This window comes from Athene noctua, chromosome 4 (assembly GCF_965140245.1).
Source record: "Athene noctua chromosome 4, bAthNoc1.hap1.1, whole genome shotgun sequence".
In the NCBI taxonomy this organism is placed as follows: Eukaryota; Metazoa; Chordata; class Aves; order Strigiformes; family Strigidae; genus Athene; species Athene noctua.
Window position 1 is genome coordinate 78,865,870 of NC_134040.1, and position 26,381 is coordinate 78,892,250.

At 38.8% G+C, this 26,381-nt stretch overlaps 1 protein-coding gene across 1 annotated transcript in view; it reads left to right on the forward strand.

The window, feature by feature from the left end:
* WWC2 (WW and C2 domain containing 2) overlaps positions 1-26,381 on the forward strand; it is a 100,874-nt gene that overhangs the window by 63,451 nt on the left and 11,042 nt on the right. Inside the window, exons 9-20 of the mRNA XM_074905801.1 lie at positions 710-952; positions 5,785-5,874; positions 7,681-8,294; positions 11,864-11,987; positions 14,444-14,524; positions 14,608-14,694; positions 17,312-17,504; positions 19,137-19,301; positions 20,104-20,216; positions 21,204-21,384; positions 23,188-23,352; positions 25,790-25,882. Of these exons, the coding sequence (XP_074761902.1) occupies positions 710-952; positions 5,785-5,874; positions 7,681-8,294; positions 11,864-11,987; positions 14,444-14,524; positions 14,608-14,694; positions 17,312-17,504; positions 19,137-19,301; positions 20,104-20,216; positions 21,204-21,384; positions 23,188-23,352; positions 25,790-25,882 (2,149 nt within the window). The remainder of the gene's footprint in view (positions 1-709; positions 953-5,784; positions 5,875-7,680; positions 8,295-11,863; positions 11,988-14,443; positions 14,525-14,607; positions 14,695-17,311; positions 17,505-19,136; positions 19,302-20,103; positions 20,217-21,203; positions 21,385-23,187; positions 23,353-25,789; positions 25,883-26,381) is intronic.

The window sequence follows — 26,381 nt, forward strand, 5'->3', positions numbered from 1 at the left end:
TAGACAGAATGAGTATGGAGACTGAACACTGGAAATAACTTGTCTTGATCAGGACTGAGCTATAGTACAATAATAACATAGGGAAGTTTCTGCTTCCATTATATACATACATCTGTGCAGTAGGTATGGATAACCAAGTCTTGGGGGTCTTAACTCTGGGATTTGACATCTGCAGTGGGAACAGCAGCTGCACAAATTCAATCTTCTGAGTTAATAATCTCTCTTTAGGTAGCTGCTGTCCTGTTACCTTTTATTTTAATCACATAGAAGAGCAATGCTTTTGCCTTTTAAGCTATATGAATGCTGCTCAAGTGAGCACCTTGCTATGGTGCATGTTCTTTAGGAGCAGTCAGCCTCCAACAGCTTAGGAGAAATCCATCCTCCTACTCAATGAGTAAAGCATAGTGCCACTACTATGTTACCAGGCAGATTGCTTTCAATAAAGCTTTTATTAACCTTGTGACTTCAACTTGGCATTGAAACAGGAGAAACTAATTTTCAGTACATATGCATATTGCTGTTGGCCTGGATAGGTGGCTTGCTTTTCTGGTGTAGTCTGCATTCTTGTGAAGCAAACTAATTAAAAGTATGGTTTTGAGTAGAAAATGTTTTATATCCTGATACCTTTCAAAATATTGTATCATTTCTTTCTTTCCTGGGATTTGTGTGCTGTGCTGGGCTCAGACAAATCTGCTGTGTTTTATTTTAGCATGGCTAACTTGAAGATTGAACTCTCTAAGCTAGATAGTGAAGCCTGGCCTGGGGCACTGGATGTGGAAAAGGAAAAACTGATGTTAATCAATGAAAAAGAAGAGCTTTTAAAGGAACTCCAGTTTATTACACCACGCAAACGTACTCAAGATGAGCTAGAGCAGCTAGAAGCAGAACGGAAGAGGCTTGAAGAAGAGCTGCTGTCTGTTAAAAGCACACCCAGTCAAGCACTTGCTGAAAGGTAAGGGGTTGTCTTTTACTAATACTAAATGCGGCTTTCTGCAATCTAACCTTTGTACTCATTACAGACCCTGAACTAGCCTTGATGGGCTGTTTTCCTTCAGTAACTCTTCTGTGTAGATCTTAATTAAATTTGTTATTAGCCCACTGGGCAGAAACACAAAGAAGTCTTCTGTACAGTGAGAGAACATGAACACCCTGTACGTGCTCTGCAGTATCAGTTCTCTGTGTTTGTTACCAGCATGAAAATGTATGTGACAGATGTTAAATAACTGAGGAATGTCAACATACCAGCAGGAGGGCAATACATCATTCACTCGTTTCTGATAATAGCTGTAAACTATTTGAACTCGGGTTACAAAGATTATCTTGATTGTTGCAACATCTCAAGCCTTTCATTGTGAGTTTTATTACATTAAAAAATGCAACCAAAAGGGGGGGTGGCAAGAGTTCAGAGGAGAACTATAATTGCTACTATCCTTACTTTCTGCTACCAAACTGGTAACTGAAGCAACTCCCACAATAAATTGTTTTAGCCAGATTCAGAGTTTGAGAAAATCAAGGATGACTGTCACAAATGGACTTCTTATCAACTGTAAGTAGAAATAAATTTATGGGCACCTCTAGCACATATAAAATGCAATAAACACAAAATGTTATTGTGTGCATCAGTGTAGTAATACAATCAGCATTGTAAGCCTTTCCTACTTCCCTCTGCTAGGAAACACCTGCTGGGTTGCTCCAGTTTCACTGAATGGCAAAATTCCTGTTAGTGGCATTAGAAGCTGGGTCCTAAAATGCAGCTGAGTAGTGAGGAAGATTTTTGTTTAAGGAGTACATATGCTGTATTAGGCCTGATTTTTAAACATATTTGTAGACTTTATAATAGTTTAAACTGCACTGATAATCCAAACGTGTTTTAGGAGAAGGGTTATGTCCCACTGGAACTGTTTTTACAGGAGAAGTTACCTCTGTGTGTTAGTAGTATCTAAAGTACCATGGATCTGTTGCTTTTTGACTTTCATTAATAAATGGAGAATAAGGAGTCAATAATAAAATCACATTCACAAATAATTTGAATCTAAGATTTTGATAATATGCTGTTGTAAATAATAGCTAAATCTTGACTTATGCTGTAAATAGGTAGTTGGTTTCTTAGTCTCATGTTTTGGATTTGTTTGTTTAGTGACAAAGGAAATTCTGCACCTGACTTTTCCCATACATGTCAGATGCCAGATTTGGAGTACCGGGGGCAAGTAAAATTGTTTCCCACTGTCAAGAAGAAATGAAACAGCAGAGTTTGTCCATGTATAGTGACACAACTAGATAAAGCTTGAATTTTTTCCCTCCCAGAAAATGTGGAATTTTCTGAGGTTACAGCTGCTGGTTGAGGTAGCATTTATGGTGGCTTCTGGTTTGCTTTTTTGCTATTCCAGTGAATCTCTAGTGAATTTCTGCCTGCTGTTATCATATTAAAACTGTCTCCCTTGAAGACTTCAGAGCACTTAAATTCTTTCACACCAGGCTATTCTGAAGATTATTTCTGGTGTGTCTGCTATAAACATAAAGAAAATCTTCATTTTGTAGAAGGATTCCGATGGTGAAACTTCTCCTGAAATTTTGAGAAAAGGCTATAATTAAATCCATCAGATCAACCATCAGCGTTTTCTTTCTTGGAGATGAGGAAGATTCTTCTCTCTGTTATCAGTAGAGAAGCTGCACCATCTTCAAAGTGCTGCACTGTTGTTGCATTACTATTCTCTTTCATGAAGTTTCATGAATGCCTGAGGTTTCCAGTGTTTTCACAGGTACTGTTAACAAAGCAGCAGTGGAAGAAGCTATGGATTGTATCAGAGCTTGATGTGACAAGGGTTGTTTGGTTTGGCTTGCGTTTGGTTGTTTTCGTTGTTTTTGTTTTTTTTTTTCTAAAGGGGGAAGAAACAGAAGACTTGCTCTGACTTAAAACAAAAACATAGCATAGCCCTTGGTTATTTTGGAGTAGGATGCTGAAATTGCCACTAGTAGATGTACTCGAAATCAATTTACAGAAGGAGGGTATAAATCATAACATATCAGCTTCAAAAAAGCAGACAGGGCATACTCTGACTGCTTTAAGAAGCCTTCCAGCAACTATATAGAAATAACTGGGTCGTGGAACTGTTGAGAACTGTTTGCTACTTCTCTTGCTACTTGCCTCTGCATTCATGTCAGGGAGATTCTATCGCTGCTTTAGACCTTGGCAAAATCTAAGTATCGCAGGCACTTAAATGGATGCATGATTTAACTATTTGATTGTGCTGTTGCCTGCACAAAACTGGCCCCTACCCTTGTGCCTGTCATAAACATGTCCATGTGAGTTTGCATTGAAAGGTGACGTATGTGCTCTTTATCTTTTTAATGTATTTTTTTAAGATTCTATGCCCCTCTCGGCAATATCACAATTTAAGATCAAAACCAGACAAGGATGTTTCACTAACACTCCAGTCATCCTACAAGGAGTAATAGGTTAATTATAGGTTAATATAGATAGGAGGGGTGCAAACAGGAGAGGTTGAGAGGGCCATGTTAGAATAGATAACACAGTGGTTGTTCAGCTGTTTACATGGATTTGGGGATATTAAAGTTGCTTGTGCTATAAAGAAGGAAGGCTCATTGTTTGAAAGTTTTGGAGGTATTTTGTTTATTTGTCTTTTTTTAATATGGCCTGATGTGGAATGAAAAAAATTTCCTTGAATCTCAATTTGTTGTGAGATAGTAAAATTATTTCATGCATGTCTTGGAACTTCCAGTAGTGATTTCATCATCTAGCTTGTGTTTGTGACTTGTGACTACCATCTTTCTGAAATTTACCTACAGGTCTTAATAATACTTTTTAAATTACTACTAGATGAAATTACATCCAGGCAACAAATTTTTTTAGGTGCTAAATTATATGGGATAAATTACATTTTATCAGCCTCTTTAAGATGATAAAGGAAAACAAAACTTTTGCTTGTGCTTTAGAGGGAAAAAACCTAACAAACCTTTTAGTTCAATAGTACAAATTCAGTGGCACAACTATAGGTGTCTGGCTTGAGGACTCCAGTCAGAGAACTTTCTAAACTGTTAATTTTCTTTCTTGCCTTTTGCCATTAGTAGTTGAACACATACAGCAATTTTTGTGCCTCTTCCTTGAAGATAAAATGATAGTTCGCTATTGAAAAGCCACAAAAGAGCTAGTGAAGAGCACTCTTGCTTGGGAAAAGCAGGATAGATTAGGCCTTAAAAGAAGACAGAAGGCATTGATAAATAGTAAAATGGTAGGGAAAAAGTGTCTGATACCACAGATGAGCATAATTCTTGGTTTGGAAACCCATGTGCATATGTCTTCCAGAGCAAAGAATGAAATACCATGTATGCTTTTAACAGTCTTAGCAGGTATTAGCAGATGAACACATTATTGCAGTGTAAGAGCACATGCAGCGCTGCGTAGGCAGTGGAGTGGAAGTTCACACCCTGGCTGACCTCGGGGTAACTTATTCACCTTTGCATAACCCAGATTTGCTCGCTGAATAAGCATGGGTGTAAGCAAGTGCTTTTCATGCTTTGTTGAATTGAGGACTTAATGTCTTTTTACTGGTATCTGACACTCAAAGAGAGTGAGTTCTGGGAATTCTTGAGTATTTCATTCAGTTTGCATAAGAAAGCAATGGTTGGTTTTGGGGTTTTGTTCTTCAAAGTGTTCTCTGCATTTGAATTTTAATTTATACATCCTTGAGATGCCAGAAAGGCCAGAGCAATGGTTTATGAGAATGAACATCAACTTTTTTTTTTTTTTTTTTTTAAAAAAGAGGGGAGGTAATTTCTTGTCTCTCAGATGAGTTGCTTGAGAACTTGTGACATGCATCAGTTGACTGAGCAAGGGCTAGAGGAGAATATACTAATCCACAACTACAGGAGGGTTTTAGCTGAATCCACTGAGGGAAAGCAATTTATTTGGTGTTGTAAATGGAGTGATAAAAGGGAATTATAAAAGGAAAAAAAAATCACTGTAAAGATTAGTGAATCCTTTCTGCTAGCAGCCAGCCAAAAGGAATGGGAGAGTTCCACCATTTGTGGGGTTAGAGCTACACTAGATAACTGTGCAGGAGGCAATAAATCCTGCTTTTTCATAAAGGCAAACCTTGATAATGAGCATTACAGTGCTGTGTGGGTCTGAGGTGATGACAAAACTGTTGGTGATGTAGAAATCTTTACCAGGGACGCCTAAATATGGTCCGTCATCTCAGAACCTTGTGCTTGAACGCTGTTTTGATTTACTGTGCTTTGTCTCTATATGAAGACTTGAAATCAGAGGGAAGGCATTAATTTTAAACTTCCTGCAGTGCTACCCCAAGTTACTGCATTATCAGAACTAATACCGGTATTGGCATTCGTTTGTGGTTTTTTTCTGAAACTATATTAAGTGAGGAGCCAGTCCACAGCATGGCTTTTTATAACTGTATTAGTGCAGATCTTACCTGAAGTTGCAGCTATTTTCCCAGTGCTCATCTGTTATTTTTTTATTGGGTGCACGTTCCTCTTGGTAAAGTGTGAATGTACCAACACTCTGATTGCTTGTACACTCAGCAGGTTTGTTAGAGTGCTTAGTATTCTGCAGGTAAAGCCATTCTGCTGAAGTGGTTAGGGTTTTATGATAGGACGAAGTCCTAACAGTCTCTTGAATTTTAGTAGTTGGCAACCAGATGAAAATATGAGGGATCTTCACTTTGTTTCTGTTTCATCTACAAAGTGTTTTAGCCTCCAGATTATTCTGTAATGCTTTCCTATACTTAAATGTACCTCTCTTTCCAGGTTGAAATTGGAGGAGAGAAGAAAAGAGTTGGTTCAGAAACTTGAAGAAACTACGAAGTTAACTACTTACTTGCATTCACAACTTAGGAGGTGAGAATGTAATGCATGATGTAAAACCTGTTTGCAGCAACAAGCTAGCGGACCTGGATGTCTCATCTTCATTCTTAGGTTTTTCTTTTAGCTGGAAGCCAAATAAAATTTGTTTAATATTTAAGTAAGAAAATGCAAGTGTAATAACTTCAAGCATTTTGTCACCATGCAAATCAGGTGTACCTTTATAATTTCAGTAAGCTTTCAAAACTGGATTGAGTTGATTTTTTGCACAACTTCCATAATTAAGCAGGCAGATATTATTTTGCTTCAGTGTAAATAAATAAGTAAATCAGGAGTTCTATAATTGGTTGTATGCTCAAAATCCTGTCATTGAGGAGACCAAATGGTTTCTCAGAGTTCTGGCTAAAACGAGTTATTAGAACTGTAGCCCTTACATAATAACTGGAGAGGCTTCATGAGTACATGCATGGTGAATAGTTGATTCTGGATTTATTCTTCAACACTGACTTATGCTTTCTGTAGACAGAAATGTATCCTCAGCAGGATATTGTTTTTCCTGACAGTCGTTAATTCAAATTCAAAATCTGACTCTAGATTTATGAACTTCAGAGTGATAACAAAAAAAGTAGTAAGTGACAGCAACTGTGAACTCCAAACTCATTTCTTTGATTGGAATGTTAATATTTAATGATACATGTCCTAGGGAGGAGTTTCTCTCACTTCTGGACTGTTACCTTGGGCTACCAAACCATGTGTCCATTATATTTTAGAAAATCCTGAATTTTCTTGCATGTCTTGGTAGGATACACTAATCAGGCACTGCATTAATGTTTACCTATTCTCTTAGAAATCAAAACAGGACTTTAAGAGGAAAAATGTTTTTAAGCATTCTGTAAAGGTATAAGCCGTACCATCCTATTCCTTGGATCTAGGCTGGCCTAGATATTTTAGACATCTCAGCCAGATCCCATAAATTACATCTTGATTGGTTATTAGTTGGGGAAAGAGTATTTTACATTATTTTTTTAAAAGTATTTTGTGCTTGTATTCATTTGGACTTTTGGGAGTCTCTTTGTCCTGTTAAAAGCAGTTTTCTAGCCCAGTGGCAAATTTTTTAAAGCTGGTAGCTCTGTTATTGTTCAGTAAACATTTTTTAAGTGTTGAGAAAGGGCTGCCTTGAACTATTTTTTCTGACTTTTTTTCCCAGCAGAATCCTCCTGAGCCAAGGCAGTAATACTCAGTTTCTCTGGCCTGACAGGGCTTCTTATTTTCTGTTATTAACAGAAGATTGCATGTTATGGCCTTTGCCATGCTTATGTAGTTGGATTTACTGTGCATGTAGAGTGTGTGTTGTCTTACAGATGTGAAGCAGTTCTGTTAGAAGTTGTCTCCTTCTAGCTGCCGTCTTTACCTGGTGCTTGGGCAAAGGGCAGGCTACATAAAATTGCTCTAGAGGTGGCAGCACTTCCCTGCTGCCATAACCTTCTCCTGGGGATCCCTTTCCTGCCACATTGATCCCATGAGTGCCCACATCAGAGTGGAGCAGGTCTTTGAGGGAGTACAGCAGCTGAGAAGGCTGGACCAGTTTGTCAGATCTGCAGCCTTGTCCAGAAGAAAAGGGACTTTGTCAGCAGTCTGTAAGCTGGATAAATCACTCTGATAGTGTGCAGGTTAGGCACACTGGTCTAAGCCAAGTATGGGAGTTTAAAAAACATAATGCCCCAAGCAGCGTTCAGTTGTAAATAGTTAAGTGCAGCTCCAGTCAATCTTATCTCTCCTCATACTATTCTGTGCCGGTTTAGTTTAGTAACACCAGTGTATGTGTTTGTGCTTTCATTGCAGCCTCTCAGCTAGTACATTATCTGTGTCTTCAGGGAGCAGTTTGGGATCTCTGGCATCCAGTCGGGGATCTCTGAACACGTCAAGCAGAGGGTCACTAAACTCGCTGAGCTCCACGGATCTCTACTATAATCAAGGCGATCAAATAACAGATTTGGACTATCAGTATAAACTTGACTTCATACTGCAAGAAAAAAGTGGTTACATTCCTTCAGGGCCTATCACTACTATTCATGAAAATGAAGTGGTCGGTTCCCATGGGAGACTGGGTTACAGTGACTCTCCTTCAGCTGCAGATCATCCCAAATTGACTGAACCTCCCAAATCTGTGACATCACTGTCTTCCAGATCCTCACTGTCCTCCTTGTCCCCCCCAGGCTCCCCTTTGGTTTTAGAAGCTGCATTTTCAGTGTCAGCTCAAAATTCCCCTCTGCATCACCTCACTACAGACTTTGAAGACTGTGACCTTTCAGGTGATTTTGCAGGCATTAGTCTCTGTGAGAACCAAATCTTATTGGACTCTGAAGCCAGAGCAGCATCTCAGATTCCTACAGATGATAAAGATCTCAATGAAGGTCTTAGGCAGCCTCTGCCTTCTCTACGTGAAGGAAGTTCAGGTAATAAAAAAACCTGATATCAAATGTATATGTAAAATGAAAATTCTGAACTAACAGCTGGTTCTTGAATGGGGAGGTACCTCATGTAACTGAAGAGTATTGTGATCAGCATATGTTTGCCACTGTGGGCAGTCAGTACTTCTGAGGGACATTACATACCTTCTAGTTCTGGCTGCAGAGAGCTACAATTGCCCTGATTCCATCTACGTTTTTCAATAGCTGTCTCAGAAGGAAGTTCATGTATTACAGAATCTGTCATGAAAAAATAACAAAAACCTCAAGCTGTATCTTGAAGACATAGAGGATGCATGGCGTTCCTAGGTATTGTCAGGATTCATGGGGATAGAGAAAAATACCCTCTGCTGGTTTTTTGCTAACTTGAAACCAGGTACTTTGTTTCTCACTGAAGAGTAAGTTACAAACTGACATCCTCAGTAAAAGAGATTTCTGAATTTAAGAGTTGGAATTTATGTGTGTATATATGTGTATGCAGTTATTTGAACCTGCTGTCACTGAAAGATCTGCAGTTTGATTTTTTTCATGTGAGTTGAGAAAGACAAGTGACCACATAATGGCCATGTAAGTTGCAGTAAGACTTCCCATTTTTAACGTGGATTTCATAGCTTTTAGCTTTTTATTAATCTGAGTTAGAACAGAGCTCCTACGCTAGTCTAGGCTCCCCCTGTAGTCTGTGAGTAACTTCTAAAAGGATGAACCATCTCATCCTAAAACATACTTCCCTGTAAAGAAGATGGGATGAATGACCCTGTGAGTTATCGAGGTACCCTTAGTAACTAGCTAACTTTAACATTGAGATGGCTGAACTGGGTGTAATGAATTCCACTTACAGTCTGCAGTAAAAGCCATGCAGCATACTTAGGCATCTTGTATTGTCAAAGCCTTTGGCAGAGTCAGAGCTTTAAAAATCCCAGCTGTCAAGAATTGATGGCTTGTCCTCAGTCTTGGAGCATTGACTTTGCTGCCTTATCTTAGCGTTGACAATATGTTGTGCCTTCTCTGTACATTTATTGACTTTTCTAGTGCCATTCTGTGTCATTGGCTTGTAAGTATGTTGCAGACCCTTCACTGTTTACATTAGAGTGGCTCCGTCTTCCCAGGGAAGAACTGAGGGAGCTAGATTCCCACTAGTGCTGGGCACTGGCAGCCCTGTTTGAAACATGATCAGCACCTAGCGTACCCAGCTCCACACTTCCAGGCCTGAGTTTATAGTGAAGTGGCTAACAAAGAGAGTTTGGGCGTCTTGGAATAAATGAAGCCTATTTGGGTGTCTTAGAATAAATGCAGCCTAGTTCTGAAGAGTTCATTGTCCAGATTTGCCACCAAGCTTGAACCCTTGTGCCTGGAGTTTGCCAGTCTTTAATAAAAGTACTTGGACATATTGATACAGACATACATTTTAATGAGAAAGTTGCTTTTATCTCTCTCTCTGAGTTGTTGTAACAACTTTGTGTTAATTAGATTAGCTTCTTGAAATACTGTAATAATTTCAATATTGACCAGAGCAATGTGGTACTAGAAGAGAAATTTATGGTATACATTGTACAAGCTGGGAGTCCATCCTCTCTTCAGCTGTGCAGAAAGAAAACAAGAAATTGTCCAATACCGTAACGATCTGATCCTGTGAAATGCGAAGTGCAGAAACATGGAAGGGGATTTGGCAGGGAGTGGGACATTTTGTCCTTTGTCTTTTCACTATATTGGAACACAGTAGTTATTTTGCCTTAGAGCCATATTATAAATGATAGGAAAAATAGTTAATTTTCCTGCCCATATCTCAGCAGCATATCCTTTCCAAATTAACAATAACTTGTGGTCAGTCTGGCTGCAAGTCATCTAGTCCAAGAACTGAATGTAAGATGGTTTGGAATTTGAGAATATGTAGAGCTGTGAGGAATCAGAATAATTTTTTTTTAACTTACTTATTTAGATCATTATTTTCAAAGGCATCATGTAGTTCCCTAATATTTTTGAGCTTTTCTGAGGACCTGTTACTCTGGATAGTGTTAAGCTGTCTTTTAAGTCTACAAGTAGCTATGGCTTTAAAATATAAATTCATCCTGTAATTCTTCATACTGATACTTCCTCATGTAGAGTCATATATATGATACAAATTATCATTAAATCTATGTTAAGACTGCCAAAACAAGCACTCACGTTTTGAAAAGCCAGATATGAATTAATTATGCTTCAGTACCTCTAGTTGCCACAGCAAAATGGGCCTCATGGTGAGTACATTAGCAGTGAGATGCAGACCTGGGGTTGGTTCAGTGTTTCTGCTCCAATTTCATTCTTGGAACTTCTGTGATGCTGAATGGGAAGGTTTTGAACAAACTCAGCTGGAGGCATAAAACCTACGTGGAAAATTTCAGCCCACACACTTTAGTTTTTACAAAACTCCAAATCTAAATACTGCTGAATCTTCACTTGGAGGTAGACAAATATACCTGAAGACAGTACAACTAGTATTTTCATGTAATGATCTGCATTGGCTCCTTAGATGCAGTGCTCACCTGCTTCTCTGTCTGTCTCTGACTTTTCTGTACAGGTGAACCATACAGATATTTGCTCCTCTGCACATGTCCCTGCTGTCAGAAACCAAGTTGGAATATCATGTAGTTCTTCCACAGTCAGTCTCTGTCATTGTCAAAGTCAATTCGGGCTGCTGTGGTAATTCCTAAGGGTAATCAATAAATCATGTCATCACCTTCACCCCTCACATGGTGGGGGGGAAGGGAAAGAGCACTTTGTCATCAAGGAAAAAGCATTCCTGCTGCCGTAAATAAAAGCACAAATTCAGCAATCAATCATCTAATCTGAAGCCTTAAATTTTAAACATCTTAACAAGATGTAAAGTCATGATTCAGGTGAGGATGATAATGCATACCAATCTCCTCACCCCTTGGCGGATAAAAGTACTGCATTAGGCCCTCAACTTACCGTGCTGCAGAACGTGGCTTTCTGTGGATGCTGCTTCTTCACTGCATGACACTAGCGTATGAATGCAAGTTGAAGATTAAAGCTAAGTAGTAGTTGATAGTAAAGAGACTGTTGCATAAAAAGTTTTTGTAAATGTAAACCAGCAGGGATTTTTTCATTTCTAGCAGTTATATCGCTGGCTAAAGGGTGTCTGTCTGACTTCAGAATATTTAATAAACAGTAGGCGAGGACTTTGCACGTAGCTGAAGTGTTACTACAGTGCGGAATGTGAGCATGGCAAATACAGCTTTAAAGTCCAGGGTAATGAGGGTTATTAATGAAGATGATGAAGGATAGTAACTAGCTCAGTGGATACAGGTGATGATAGGAGCATCTATCTCTGGGAAGGAATAATAGTGGTACATTTTCAGGTTCATCAGTTTGGTTATATCCCTAGCCGGAATATATGATAACAGCAGTACAGTCTCAGAATGTTTAATGATGTGGAACAAAACTACTCTGTGATACTCGGTTAAGGGTCACTGCTTTCAACTTGACAACTTTCTAAGCTGTGTGCCTCTCTTTTTCAGATTATTAGTCTCTTTGACTAATTTTCATTCTTCTTTTTGTAGGCGTTGACTTACCGAGAAGAACAGCTAGTCACTTGCTTGAGGAGAAAACAGCTTGTGTATCTGCTGCTGTGTCCGATGAGTCTGTAGCTGGAGATAGTGGTGTATATGAAGCTTCTGTGAAACAGTAGGTTTGAGAAATAATGCAAGTCTTTCCACCAAAAATGTAAATATATCTATAAGCAGTTATATAATACCAGTATAAGTGGTTTATTGGTCTTGCCTTTTTTAATAAATATTTTGTACTTTCATATTCAAAGGAAGGCATATTTGCCAAACAATTTTTGTTTTTTAAAATCTAATAAATTTATATTAGAGTGCTTGTATAACTTGGTTGAGTAGCATTAATATGCTACCTTCTAATCTTGGGACATTTTTTTGCTAGAAGTGTTCCAAGGAGAAAAGCTGGATTTAAACTATACAGGTTCTGCCATGTGGCTGTATTCACTCTCCTCAGAGTGACTCTTGTTACTTCTTGTTTTGCTTAGATATAATCTTAAGATTGCATAGCATTTTTCTTGAGTATTTTCTTTTTTTAAAAAAAGATACAGGAAAGATAAGAAAATCCTCAGTTGTAATGTTGGTATAAAAATAATCTGGGTTAGGGTTTAATGTTCATGCTTCACTGTGCTGAACAGGATATAAGAAATGTATTTGCTGTTGCTTTTTGACAAAACATCACTTCTACAGGATTCTTCATACTAGTTTATATGGTACTGTCAGTTTTATGGCAGTGAGAACAATGAACGTTAGACTGCCTAACAGAAGACTATTGCAAACTATGAGAGAAACCAAAATCTTTATTTTTCACCTCAGTTTTGGCAAGTTGTTGACATTAAGAATTTGTCCTTTTGAATATTGAGAGATGTCTTAGCAAGATGGTTACAAAGATGTAGATGCACATCTTCCGTTGCTAGGCTAAATGCTTTTCTATTAGGACAGGTAAAGGTGCATTATGATATGATAATGGATTTTATTGTCCTCCAATAAAATTACTTGTCAATTCTTTCACAAATTAAAAGGTAATAAAAATAGATTAAACCAAATTTTAAAAGCTCAAATACAAAAGAGATTTGTCCTAGGGCTGCAACACCCATTCAGTCTCACCTTATGTCATGGACCTGTATTTCACCCTGAGCTCTGAACCCTAGTATTATTTTGCTCCATGTCTTCAGTTAGCTCAACTTCTTAGGCTGAAATAAACTCCCATATGTTAAAAACTCAGCCTTCACTTGACTGAGTGGATGTGACTGCGTGCTTTGGTTCAGTAACCGTTGTTGTCTTTCCATTTTGTTTCAATCCTGAGCCACTGTGATCAAAGCTTACTGTCTGCTCCAAATATAAGTCTAGTGGATAGAAATGAACAGATGCTGGACCAGAAACTGTGAATGTTGTGTGGAGCAAGTCTTTAGCTGTCCTCTTCAATGACTGCAAATGGTGGGATAGGGATTCCTGTCATCTCCCTGTCGGTACTCGGGAAAAGGGGAAAGAAGACAGTTGCATCCTCTAAGCCTGTGTAGAAAAGGAAACTATTGCCATTTGTGCAAGCTAAGATTAACAGACTGTAGTTGCTTCATGAAAGCTCCAGGTGTGAATGCCCTTAATTATTACTGAGTAGGAAGTAGAGAAGAGGTAATGAGTGCCTCTGAGTTGCTTATCTTTAGTAGAAGTGTCTTTATGAGCACTGTAGATGGAATGACTAAAAATTTGTCAGTGTGCTGCTGAAGTTACAGTACCGTGATTTCTCCTGTATAGACCAGTCCTTTGTATTGACTAATTTAAGGCAGGTGAGGAAATAAATACTCTGTCAAATTAGCCATCAGCGAGGAAAGGAATAGTAAAAAGGAAACCTCTAAATGCAAAGCCTTAAAATAATGCTGTCATGTCTTACGAGATGTGTGTGTCATTCTCCACATTTCCTATCTTGATCTTTTTATTGATCCCAACAGTCTAGTTTCAAAAATCAATGAAGCACATTAATACTACATCCTCACTCAAACCTCCCAGAAAATGACCTGAAATTATTTTGCCACATGGATTCTCTGTAATTTCAATCAATGCTAGAGTTGCTCTTCAGCTGCAAGTCTTGAGTCCCTTTGGTTCTCTGAATGCTTCTGAAAACAGACTCAGAGGAAAGATGCTTCCTGTTAGTACAGAAACCTTTTTATTTTACAGAGCTCCTTCTTCTCAAATATTCTCCAAAGCAGTATTTGGTAGCCAGTTTACATGTGCTCTGATGTTTATTACAAATTTTAATTTCCAATTTTGTATTCAGGGGGATAAAGAAGCACTAGGTATGTATAGGGAAATGTAATGAGTTGTTCTCTTGACTCTTAGTCTGGCCTGCGTCAGTAATCAGCCTTTCTGGCTCATTACTGGTGCTGTCAAACTGTTCAGGCAACAACTGTCCCTAAAACAGGAATTGCTGTTGTTTAGGCTCTGAAATTCTCATTTGGAGTGAACGCTGTAATTAAATCAGACTGTTCAGGAGAATGTGTATACATTCTATGTATGCATACCTTAATTACTGCTGAAAGCTAACAATAATTTTCCTAAATTCAAGTATTTGCCTGTTTGCCCTAGACCAAATGAAACTGAGGACATTGTATATAGTGAAGATGATGCAACAACTCTAGAAGCTGCCCAGGTACAAGTAGGACTCAGGTAAGTGATAAGCAAAGGGAATGTTTACTATTTGCATTTATGTACAAACAGAAACTTCCCTCATGTTGTCCTTTCTTTAACAGATACGACCACAGCAATTCAAGTTTTGTGATAATCATAGTACGGCTCAGAAATCTTCCAGTGTTTTCTGTCCCTCTTGGCTCTAAAGTGTAAGTCAAACTATCACTGAGCAGTAGTGTTGAAATATGAGAGTATAATAATAAGTTGTACAAATCTCTTGATTTGCTGTTTAACAGCACTAAAATATCTATAAAACTTTTCAAACTGTACTAGTATTCAGCTTTTGCATATTCCAGCAATGCTGCAAGAAAAAGAAATTACCACGAAATTTGCATGTTCTGCTAAAGTGGAACAAAAGGGATTTTTATTTTTTTTTATTTTTTTCTAAAGGATGCTTCACTTAGTGTTTTTAAACGTTCTGTAGCTTTACAATTGCAGGACAGCTATTCTGTAGTTACTAAAACCATTCTTTTGATATTTTTCAATTCTTTCAGCTCAGTATGTTGTCTTTTTACATTTATGTGACATTTTGATATAAAATAATGTTCAAATAGTATGTGTCTTTTAAGTGAACTTTTAAAGGTAAGGGGGAATTTGATGAATTGCAAGTGGACAAGCACAGCCACATTGAGATACACCATCCCTGGCAACTGGAGCTTAGAGGTCTGTTAGTTGTAGTAGTTCTAGTGTTGAATTGGACCAACAGGAAAAGTCCAGAAGTAATTACAGTGGAAATCCTATGTAGGAAACAAACAAAAATGCCTGAATAAGAAACCGTTACCACTGAGGTTCTAATCCAAAACTCTCATTTGTACAAAGAAGTACAACTTGCCTTGGATCCTTGTGACACATCAGTAAGCTTTTTTACAGACTGGAAAGCAATCTTAAACTGTTGAGAAGATTAATAAGATTAGAGTAGAACATAATCAATCCTTGGAAGATCAGGTTTTCTTGTTGGTTCCCTTCCACCTGTCTCCCATCACCTTGAATTTGATTGGTGAGCCAATAGGAAGCCACTGAATGTGGAAAGGATGTATAGGGATACAGGCCTGGGTACTTGCTGGATTTTTCTGTTCGTTTTTAATAACAAATTATGTCTACCACCATCCTTCCTTCTCTGTTCTCCCTCTTTCCCCTGCTTACCTTCCAAGGCCACTAGCATTTAGTACAAGAACACAGAAAAGCTATAGAAGAATAAATCGACACAGCTGAGACGAAAAGCAGATAGGTTTGCCACAGCAAAATCTGAGACATTGGTTGACTTTTTAACATTTTTAATTAAAATTAAAGTAAACACTCTTGTAAAACAAAGCCAGTGAGCAATTTTTTACTTCTCCATTTACCCCTCATTCTGGCCTAATGCCAATAAATTGGCTCACAGTTCTTAAAAGAAAGCTCCAATGAACCACTTTTTAAACATACTTTTAATATACTTTATCTTCTATTCCTACATATTTTCTAATGTTTCCTAATTGCGTAATCTACCGAAATGGCTGTTTTCAGTAGACCATGCAAATTGCTTACCTACATTTCTGGGAATACAGCAACAGCAGTACTGGCATTACATTACACTACCACTTAGTGTTACCCAAAGGATTAGTTTGTCAAATGCTGGATACTTGCTCTTCAGGATATACGCGCAAACCAGACAACTCAGAGCATACTCTTTATCCCAAGAAGTTTGGCATAACTGGGGAATAAAGGCTATACCCAAATTCAAATAACAAAATCAAATTTCTCACAGGCCTATAACTTCTTTTGGTTTAATTAATGTAAAACTAAGTTTTAAATAATAACAACAGTATGTACAAAGTTATTACCAGAAAAATAGCAATAGTACTATAAATTTTGGGAGAAAAAGGTTTTTTTCCAGAATAATTTTCCTTGGCCCACTTTCTCTTGTTTTAGCTAGCTTCGTTGCATTCTGTTCTACAGTGAATGTCAATTATATTTAAAGCAAATACCAGAAATAGACTAATGCATAGGCAAAGAAAACATGTAAAACAATTAGTGTACTCATTCATGTGTAGGAGAAGCTATGCAATAGGTAAACAACACATACAAATTGCATTAGGAAAGTTTTTAATCCATCAAGCTACTACTAAAGTGAGACCAGCAACTTAACTAGTATTGCCTTTCTCCACATGATATCTCTTCATATACATTACATTTGAAAAATGCAGTCCTGTAACAATTTCGTGTGATTAAATTAAGGTTTGCAAGATGATTCTTCTATGTCTCACTTAATATATCATGAATGATCTCAAGCAGCAATGGCCCTAGCTATTTTTTTCCTCATTTTCCTTAGTATTCTGATTCCTTTGGAGGTTGTTTTGTTCGTTTCTTTGAAAGATAAAGACATCACTGCTTTTCAGTGCTGCTCACATCGTTCTCAGAGTTTAATTTTTACATCCACCCATATTTTTCTCATTTTTTTAATTAACATTAAGATCATGTTTCCTCCCATCTGTGACATGATCTTCAGTGTTCACAGTACTAAACCAGAGGATAAATTTGGATAGAGACAGAAATAGCTACCTCTTGCTACTACCTTACCAGGCACAGAAATTCCTTTTTGAGAAATATTTCTGCAAGGGGCAGGAGGAGTTTCTCCTCTCTTCTACCTCTTCTCTGTTCTACCTCTGACTTGTTGCTGTTTCATTTTCTTGTCATGCAGTCCTTCAGTTGATGGGGTCAACTTCTATCATGCATCACTAGCAAGTGCTAGTTTAAATACAGGTAAAGATTTTGTTTTGTTTCCGGCAGGTATATTAGAGTAGCTGTACTTCCATCCTCAACTGATATCAGCTGTCTGTTCCGCACTAAAGTTCATCCTGCCATGGAAACCATTTTATTCAACGAGATATTCAGAGTAGCCATTTCCCAAGTAACGCTGCTACAGAAGACACTGAGAGTAGATGTTTGTGCTGTCAGTAGGAGCCGACGGGAAGAATGCTTGGTATGCGGTTTTATTTCTGGCTTTTTTTTTGGCATGCGTTTGTTTATAAGTGTCCCCTCTTATTTTCATGGTCAAGACTGCTAAAATTCCACAGTACTTGGAGACAAACTCTGAAGCCGAACTTTGTTGTTGCTATAGTACTTAAAATACTGATTTTCTCTGAAATTCCTGATACAGAATATAATCCTGGATGGAAGTTTTAGGAGGTATTTTGATAATTCTAACACTGTACTACCATAACCCTTTATTTACAGATTGATATTCCATCTTTGCATTTTTATACATTTTTAAAAAACCATAAACTTTTTTGCAATATTACTCTTAACACTGGATTTTAAAGTTGAGTAAGAGCCACAGTATGTCAACAAAAAAGTGCAAACCCTCATTATCCCAAGTTGTTACAAAGACTAAATCACATTTTTTCACTTTGTTGCATGTTATATGATGTCCACCTTTTTAGTCTTTATGATCTGTAGAAATAATAAAAAGGCATGACATTCATTGACCAGCCTATTGGAAACTGGCACTTTTAAAATTTTGTTGTTAATTGTGGTCATCACTTAATTAGTGAGTGATGCTTCATTTACTTTTAGATTGCTTTTGCATGGTCTGGTACAACTCAGTTTAGTTTTTCACCATGAGTCTGACTTGGTAACACAGTGAGATTTTTTTGTTACAACAAGCTGAAGAGATGCTGGAATCTGGTGGGGTTCATCAGCTCTGACTGCTGTGAACAGCCTCTCACTTACAAAGATGTAGAAGTTAACCTAATTCCTGGGGAATATGTTGGTCTTTTTCAGTATGTAAGAGGTTTCCCCTTAGGCAAGGGAAGGGCAGCAGAACAAAAATGCAACAGAACACAGGATACAAAGGTGATGAAAAAAACACCACAACAACAAAAAAAAACCACCAAAGGCATAAGGGTTAATCACAAGATCAAAAGAAAGAGTTGGGAGTACCAGCCCCAGCAGAAAGCCCTGGGCAACTTGACCTTAGTCTTGGCAAGAGGTTTGTATGCAGCCCAGTAGCTGTGAAGATTATTTGCTTCGAGGAAAAACAGAGGATTTTAATCTCCAAGGTACAGCCCAAACACAAGTACTTCGTAAGTTTTCCCAAGAGCACCAACTCGGTGGGTCTCAGTGCTTGTCCAAATAAAAGGGTTTCTGAATCTCTTTTACAGTCTTTTCATCTGCTTCTTCACTGGTTAGAGCAAACAAGGTCATCCGTTACTATTTGCCATATTGATGATTTTTGTGGTAAAACAACTGAAAAATTCACTGAAACTTGCTGCTCGATGAGTTGATGCTGCAGATTTAATTGACACAGTTTTTCATTATTGAATGCTGTAAAAAGAAGACATATGCGTTACAGTGATACAGAGGGGTTTGCACAGGCTGAAATAAAAGATGGCAGAATGGACAGTATGCAGGACTGTTCCATGTACTTGTATTTGTTTGTTTTAACTAGAGGTGGAGGGAATAGGAAATTGTACAGTTAAAAAGGGGATTAAGGTTGATGTCAAATTTGTGCTGTATATTTTACATGATAGATACTGTAGAACTTATTTTCAGCTGTTTTGCAGGAAATAAAACAAATTTAAACCATTTTCTTCCCCTTTCTTATTTTGTGCAGGCTGGGACTCGGATCAGTCTGGCAGATTTATCATTTTCTGATGAGACTTGTACTCTGTGGTACAACCTGTTGCCTTGCAAGCAAATTCCTGGAAAAAAAAACAAGGAACAAAATGAAGAATCCCTGTTTCTGTTAAGCAAGCAGTCATTGGACTCATTGGACTTGGTGAGCAATGTGTTGGCTATTACTGTAATAGCAAGAAAAAACCCAAGGACTCCAATTGTGCTGTTGCACTGTGGTTATTGGAGTATGTGAACTGTCCTCCCTGAAGGTCCAAGGCCCTGTTGTTTTGTAGGCACTTCTGTCTATACTGGCTTTCTGTGTGAGCGGGTCCAACATGGGGTTTCAGACTTGTTAGTAAGTGTGGATAGGGCTGATGCTTCTTGGTGGAATACAGAATTGCACTTGAATTTGAAACACTTTAGCTGTGTTTCATTTTAAAAAGAAAGCTACTTAAAGAGCTTCCTTTAGTTCACCATTTCTTTTCATATGCACACATTTTAAATTGCTATTTATTAATTATTTGGATTTGCATACTTAAGCCACTGCACTGAAAATGCTGTTTATGCAAAACACATACTAATTCTTCTGGTTAAATAAACTTTTCTGCTTTAATACCTCCTTAAGAGAACCACATGAAAAATGTAACTTCTAAGAACAACCTTTTTTTTACCCAGGAATATTATGAGAGGAAAGAGAGACGAGACATTAAAGGATGACAGGAGCATATTTGATTCCATCATCATTGTACAAACAATCTATTTTTGATTGAGATTTGTTCTGTATAAAAACAATCAGTTATGTGCTACACACTGACGACTTAAACCGTTTATACTTTTGATCTGAGTCATGGTTTTGCTGGCATCAGGAAGCAACAGGGTAATGCAGCCCTTGCAAGGACTGTCATTTTTTGACCTATGTTACATGTAGCTCAATTCTGGTCCATCTTCTCTTCCCTTGTGAGCAGGATGCTGTGTCAGCTCTGCTGGAGAGGACATCTGCGGAGCTGGAAGCAGTAGAACAAGAGCTGGCTGAAGACGAGGAGGAGGAGCAGGAGCAAAGAGGCTCTGAGGAAGACTGGTAAAGCCACTTTTCCTCCTTCACTGATTCATCCTCTTCTTAGGCACATGAAAGGGCTGTACTTTGTGCGATCATAGACTGACAGAATGGTTTGGTTTGGAAAGGACTTGAAAGACCATCTAGTTCCAACCTCCCTGCCCTGGGCAGGGACACCTTCCACTAGGCCAGGTTGCTCAAAGCCCCGTCCAACCTGGCCTTGAGCACTGCCAGGGAGGGGGCAGCCACAGCTGCTCTGGGCAACCTGTGCCAGTGTCTCACCACCACTGGAATTGGGGTAAACTTTTGTTCTCTTGTGTGGTCAATTCATTCACCTTCTTTTAGGTTTATGGTGTCTTGGCTGTTCTGTTAACTCCTCCTGCTGATGCTCCTCTGTTCCATGTACATCTTCCTGTGAAAGTCGAGGAGTCTAAGCTGCTGGAGTCTTACTAGAATGACTCATGTCAAATATTAGTTGCGTTAATTATAATAAGCGACTAACACATTTTGAAAAGAGAGCTGCTGCCTGACAAAGTCAGTGTGTGTGTGCTTCCATTGATGGACTTGTTTTTGAAGAAGTTGTGAGCTTCCCAAGAAAGAGCTTTCCGGCTAAACTGCTATGTTGAGTTCTGTTCCTGTGCAATTTCTTAGCTGCAGTGTAGAAATAAATACATGCTTTATTATGGGGGAAGGGGAGATTTGCTCATTTGTTTTATGATTTTATTGCAACCTAAGCCCTTCAATGTTATCAATATAATGCTATTGGATGTAGTACAGTGTTGTCATAATGATCTTGATGGTGAACCATAGTAGAGCTTGTTGGGTTTTACTGGAGCATATAATGAAATGTGCCTTCATGTGAATTTAATGGAAGCATTTGGGTGCTACTCTTTGTTTTCCCCATCAGGAAAATGCATGCATTATATACATGAGTGAAGGCCCAGGCTTCCTGGTATCTTTGGTGGGCTTTTTCAGTTTGAGAATAAGCCTGGGTTACTTCTGTTCATACAGGTTAGAAATGCTCACAGAAGCCTCTGATGAAATTGTGGATGAAGAGGAAGATGGCATTAAGCTGGCAGTAGGAGGCAACTACACTGATGACATTGATGCATCAGAAACAAATGAAGACAAGGACAGAGAGAACAGTGATGAGGCTCATGAAAGCCAGCAAGCTGCTGCAATACTAACACTGGTGAATATCTTAAAATACCATGCCTACAGTATTTTCCTATGGCTGAGTATCTATTTCTGAGCAGTTAATGTAGAAGTCTGCTGCATCTGAGCATTTACAATTTGATGTGGCCCTTGCTGTAGCACTTGTCATTATGACTTTTAATGAAAATGGTTGCTTCTGAACTGTGAAGAGGACATTTAACAGACATGCTAGGCAGAACTTCTAAGTCAAAGACTTAGAAATGTGTATCTTCACCTTTTTTTTGTTGCATAGGGAGAATATTCAACATACAAGTTCCACTTCAGTAGTTTAACTTGTGTATATTAAATATTTCTGCCCATTTGTTTCATTGTGTCCTTTTTTTCCCCGATTCATCTGATAAACAGGAGGAAAGACAGAACAGGGGTCAAGATCTTTAAACCAATGCGGGGCTTTCTTTTTTTCTTCCCTTTATTTTAGACTGTGAAATAGAAAAACTGGCTTAGCAGAGGAGGAAAGATTACTAAACAGAAAATTCCAAACTGTGTATTAAATGTGTACTATTGAACTACCCACACACTGCACATAGCAAACTCTAATTCCACGTTCTTGTTAACCGTTTGCTTTAAATTACATTCCACCTTTCTGAAAGCACTTTCAGTACATTTTTAGTAAACATCCCCGATGTGGTAGCACATACTCTAGAAACAAAAGTTTTAGAACACCTTTCTGCATCTTAATGAAAACACCATTGCATGCGTTAAACCTGCAGGTTCTGTAAAATAGCAAAGGTAAAAAGGCAAAGAATGACATCTCGTTCCTTCAAGTTTGTGACAATACAACAGTTCCAACACCTCACTGGAGTTGCTGGAAACTGTAATTAACTTCCATTTAATGTGGCAAGATGCCAAATGAGCTAAGGCTGTGGTATAAAAGGACTGACAGTCTGCTGGGTAGCTAGAAAATGTAGATCAAAGCCCTAACTCGGCAAGGGGAGACATCAAGGACAACATCTGAAGGTTAGGCATGCACACAAGTGTTTTGCTAAGCCTGGGCTGGCTGGACCTGGATAATGAGTGAAAGACATAGCAGACCTCATTGTAAAGCCAGCCACAGTATAGATCTTTGTGTGCCAGATCCTCTCAGGGTTGCAGTTATGCTATTTAGTTCATTGTATTTATCACCTGCGCATTGAAAAACCATGAACCTCATTAAATTACCCGAGCTGAAGAAAACGCCCCAGTGCGTATCAGTAACATCAGATGTGCCAGCTGCCGCAGTGCTTGTTCTAGCCCGGCTGTCAAGGTGATTGCTGTGTGTAAGCACGCACAGGCTGCGCCACCCACCGGGATGGTGGCACCTGAGGGGCAATTGCAGCAGGCTGTTCTGAGGGACAGCAGCTAGCAGTGTCTCTTCCCTGGGGTCACAAGGCTGGTGCAGCTCTGCAGCTTGCCATAAAGCAGCCCCCCTGCTGGGGCTGGGGGGACATAGGACAGTATGTCTGGAACAACAGTGTCTGCAAATGGCAAAGCAAAACGCTTGTTGCACCGTGGTTGCGTCAGACCATCTGCAGGGCAGCAAAGGCCCTTCTGCAAAAGCTTTGGTTTTTCTGGGTACAAAGAGTATCTTCAAAGACTCTTCACACACTGTTAGGTGTTTGGGGAATTCTGTGTTTCTTTACTTAGCATAGCTTCTCTGTATGTGCAAGATGCTTTTTGCTGATGGCCTTTTTCCATCTGCTGCAAGGTAACAGGAGTACTTGTAAAATCCAAAGGCACAAAAACTACATGGTGGCATGTGTATGGATATAGTAGTTCTTACAGACTGAATTCCTTTTCATAGGTTGATAAAGAGACTAACACTGAGGAATCAGTTAACAAGAACACAACAGTCCGACCCAAGGACAGAGCCAGCTGGAGCTCAAGACAGCGTCCCTTTGTCAGGAACAGCATGATAGTGCGCTCACAAACCTTCTCTCCAGGCGAGCGGAACCAATACATCTGTAGGGTAAGAGGAAAAACACTTGGAATGAAAAGCTATTAAATAAAGAGTCATTTAACTTCTTGGGAATGGTGCATTAACGACAGTGAGTCATGTACCAGTTTTCCCTGCAAGAGGCAAAGCCTGTGCTTTCTCTAGATTCTTTCCCTAACTGACCTGATGCATAGTAGAATTGACTTTCAGCGGAGTTGCATACTCTTGCAAAACAGCTTTACTAGGGCAAAAATACATCCTATTGGAGAGGACGAACATGGATGCCTATGCTGGCAGCCTGCAAAAAGCGTGTTTCCCTGCATGTCAGCAACTACAGCTCTCATGGCAAAACGATTTGTTAAAACATAGAGTTCACTGTAAACTGCCATTGCATTACCATATTTTAATAATATAACTATTATAGGATAACAGTGTGGAAAGAGTTCAGTCATCAGTTTTAAATCTCACTTTGTATCTCAACTGGTTTTAAACCTGGGCAGCCCAAATCCTGCTGTAATTACATCTTTGAAAGATGTGTGAGCGCTGCCTAGGGGCTGAGTTTTAAACATGGCTTTGGCAACAGTCTCTCGTCTCTCTAGTTCTATGGTAGCATGGAGAAAAAAATATTAAATTGTCAGCTGTGAAACTGTGAAAATCATGTGTTTAAAGATTTAAGCATGCTTAGCAGCTCTACAGATTTTAATTACAGGCACCCTAGAAAAGGCAGTTTATTCTGATCTTTAGTTTCTACAGGTTACTCACATAATTATGACTTTTTAAAAAAAAAAATCCTCATGCTTTAATTATTTTTCAGTTCAATTATAGGTGGTTGCCTTAATCATTTGGGAACATTAAAGCTGATCACTTCTCTGTGATTATCATTGGCCTAATAAAAAATACAGTCAATAGCTACATACTTAAATAACTATTCCATATACCCTCCTGAATGAAACACAGATCATTTTGTAAAAATCTTTACATAATTTGGATAGATTATTGGCTGAATTCAGAACATAGCCTTCCTGTTAATTCCTGTACACTGGAAATGAATTGTATTGGCAAAAAAATACAGCCTTAGCTTACTCTCTGTGGCAATTTGAGGCAGGAAGTAACACTAGTTGCTCTGATGGTTTAGTTAGTATCAACTCCTGAGGTTTTTTGCATCTGGAAAAATATTGGGCTTTTGTAGCTTTGAACACTGCTATGTACCTGCTGCCAGGAGCCAGAATCTAAAAAACCACACATTGAATTAACCATTCTTTCTCATTGTGTACAGTATTGCCTGGAAGAAAAGTACCCTAGGAAAAACCCCTGTTTACACAGATGAATCTTATGCAGTTTCAGAAATACTTTTAGTCCACTCCTGGGGGACTGAACAACTCGGGTCTCCTCAGTCCTAGTCCCCAGCTTGCACCCCAGGCATATCCAGCCTTGTTTGCTTTGTGGTGCTGTACTAGAGGAAAGCACCTGCTGGGTACACTCTGGCTGCCAGCTAAAAGCAGGCATCTCCAAAAGAGATGGCCTAGCTTTAAGAAAGCACTTATGCTCATATGGCGTTACAGCAAACACAAAGATTTTTGAGGCCTAAAGGACAGACCCAAAGTCTCTTGGTGCCTTTGAAAATCTCAGCTGAAAAGTGCTTAAAGAACATCAGTGATGACAGCCACCTGTGTGTATCCAGGGGTGAGCTCCCAGTAGTGGCTCCATGGTGAAGACGCAGATTTGTCTCGAGAGGCGCATTCATATTGCAAGAGGTTGTCTTTCTCGGCCCCAACTCCCAGTCAGTCCTGTGTACGCATGCTTTAGGGCTCTAGCTTTGGTTATTGAAATGTTAGCAGAATGATTCTTTTTGTCTGTCCTTTTCTGAAGAGGTGAAATAAATATCCTGCAGATAGACGCTTCTGTTTTCTCTGAAGGTTACCACCACGCGTGCTGATGCATCTAACAATCAGTCTGCACTGATGAATGTGGAACTAACGCTGTAATTAAGAAGAAACTACTGCTGAGCTGTGGTGCATATTTTTGAGAAGCAGAAAGTGCTTCCAAAGGGAGCTGTAGGCACACCTATACCTGTTACAAATAATAATACAAAAATACTGTTTGTTGGACAGGTGCATGTCTACAGTAATTTATCTTCCCTGTAGTAAATTTGTTAAAAGCCTGCCCCAGGTAAATGAAATCCATAGTTCATAACCTGCAGTCAGACAGTGATCTGGCAGTACTTAATAACCATAGTTACCTTCCTTGCATTTCTAAAGAGTCTACTTGCTATTCAGTAAGATCAATAGTTGTCTTTGGTTTAGGAATAGAATTTTAGACACACTTATTCTAGTTGAAAAAATTCTTACTTTATACTAAGAATGACCTACATGTACATCAACACTGAGGTTTCCTGACTGGTTATATCGATACAGACGTATTTGTATAAGAATGTGCTTTAAATCTCTGTTTGCTGTGTTCATTTTGACAGTTGAATCGAAGTGACAGTGACAGCTCAACACTAGCCAAAAAGTCTCTCTTTGTGAGAAATGCCACAGAACGGCGGAGCCTAAGAGTTAAACGGGTATGTGCTACATTATCTGGACATGGTTTAAAACAAAGTATGGGGAGAGAAGGAATAACAAATGGCTTAAACAATATGCTTTATTTGCAAAATCAATGCAAGTACCACATGTAGTCCTGTAGTTTCAGGTTGAAATCTCAGTGCAGTGTCTCAGACCTACATCTTCCCCCACTAGTAAAGCTTATGTTGTTCTAATTGTGGCTGAGACCAGCAGCAAGACACTGGTGCTCAGCATCATGGCATTTACTGTTGAACTTTAGCTTGTTACTGTCAAAGGGATCTGGGTTAAAGAACCCAAATATTACAGAGTGACCCGAGGTGGCTTACGCTGTGTAAGGTCAACACCAGCAACATATATCTTGAGCAAATTTTGGTGGAAATTTCAAGGATTCAGATGTCCTTGTAAAGGGGATTTATTCTGTTCTGACAGTCAGTGGCAAAAAGATTGAAGGACAAGAGATTAAGATTGTATGTCTCTTGCAAGCAGTTCATTCTTACA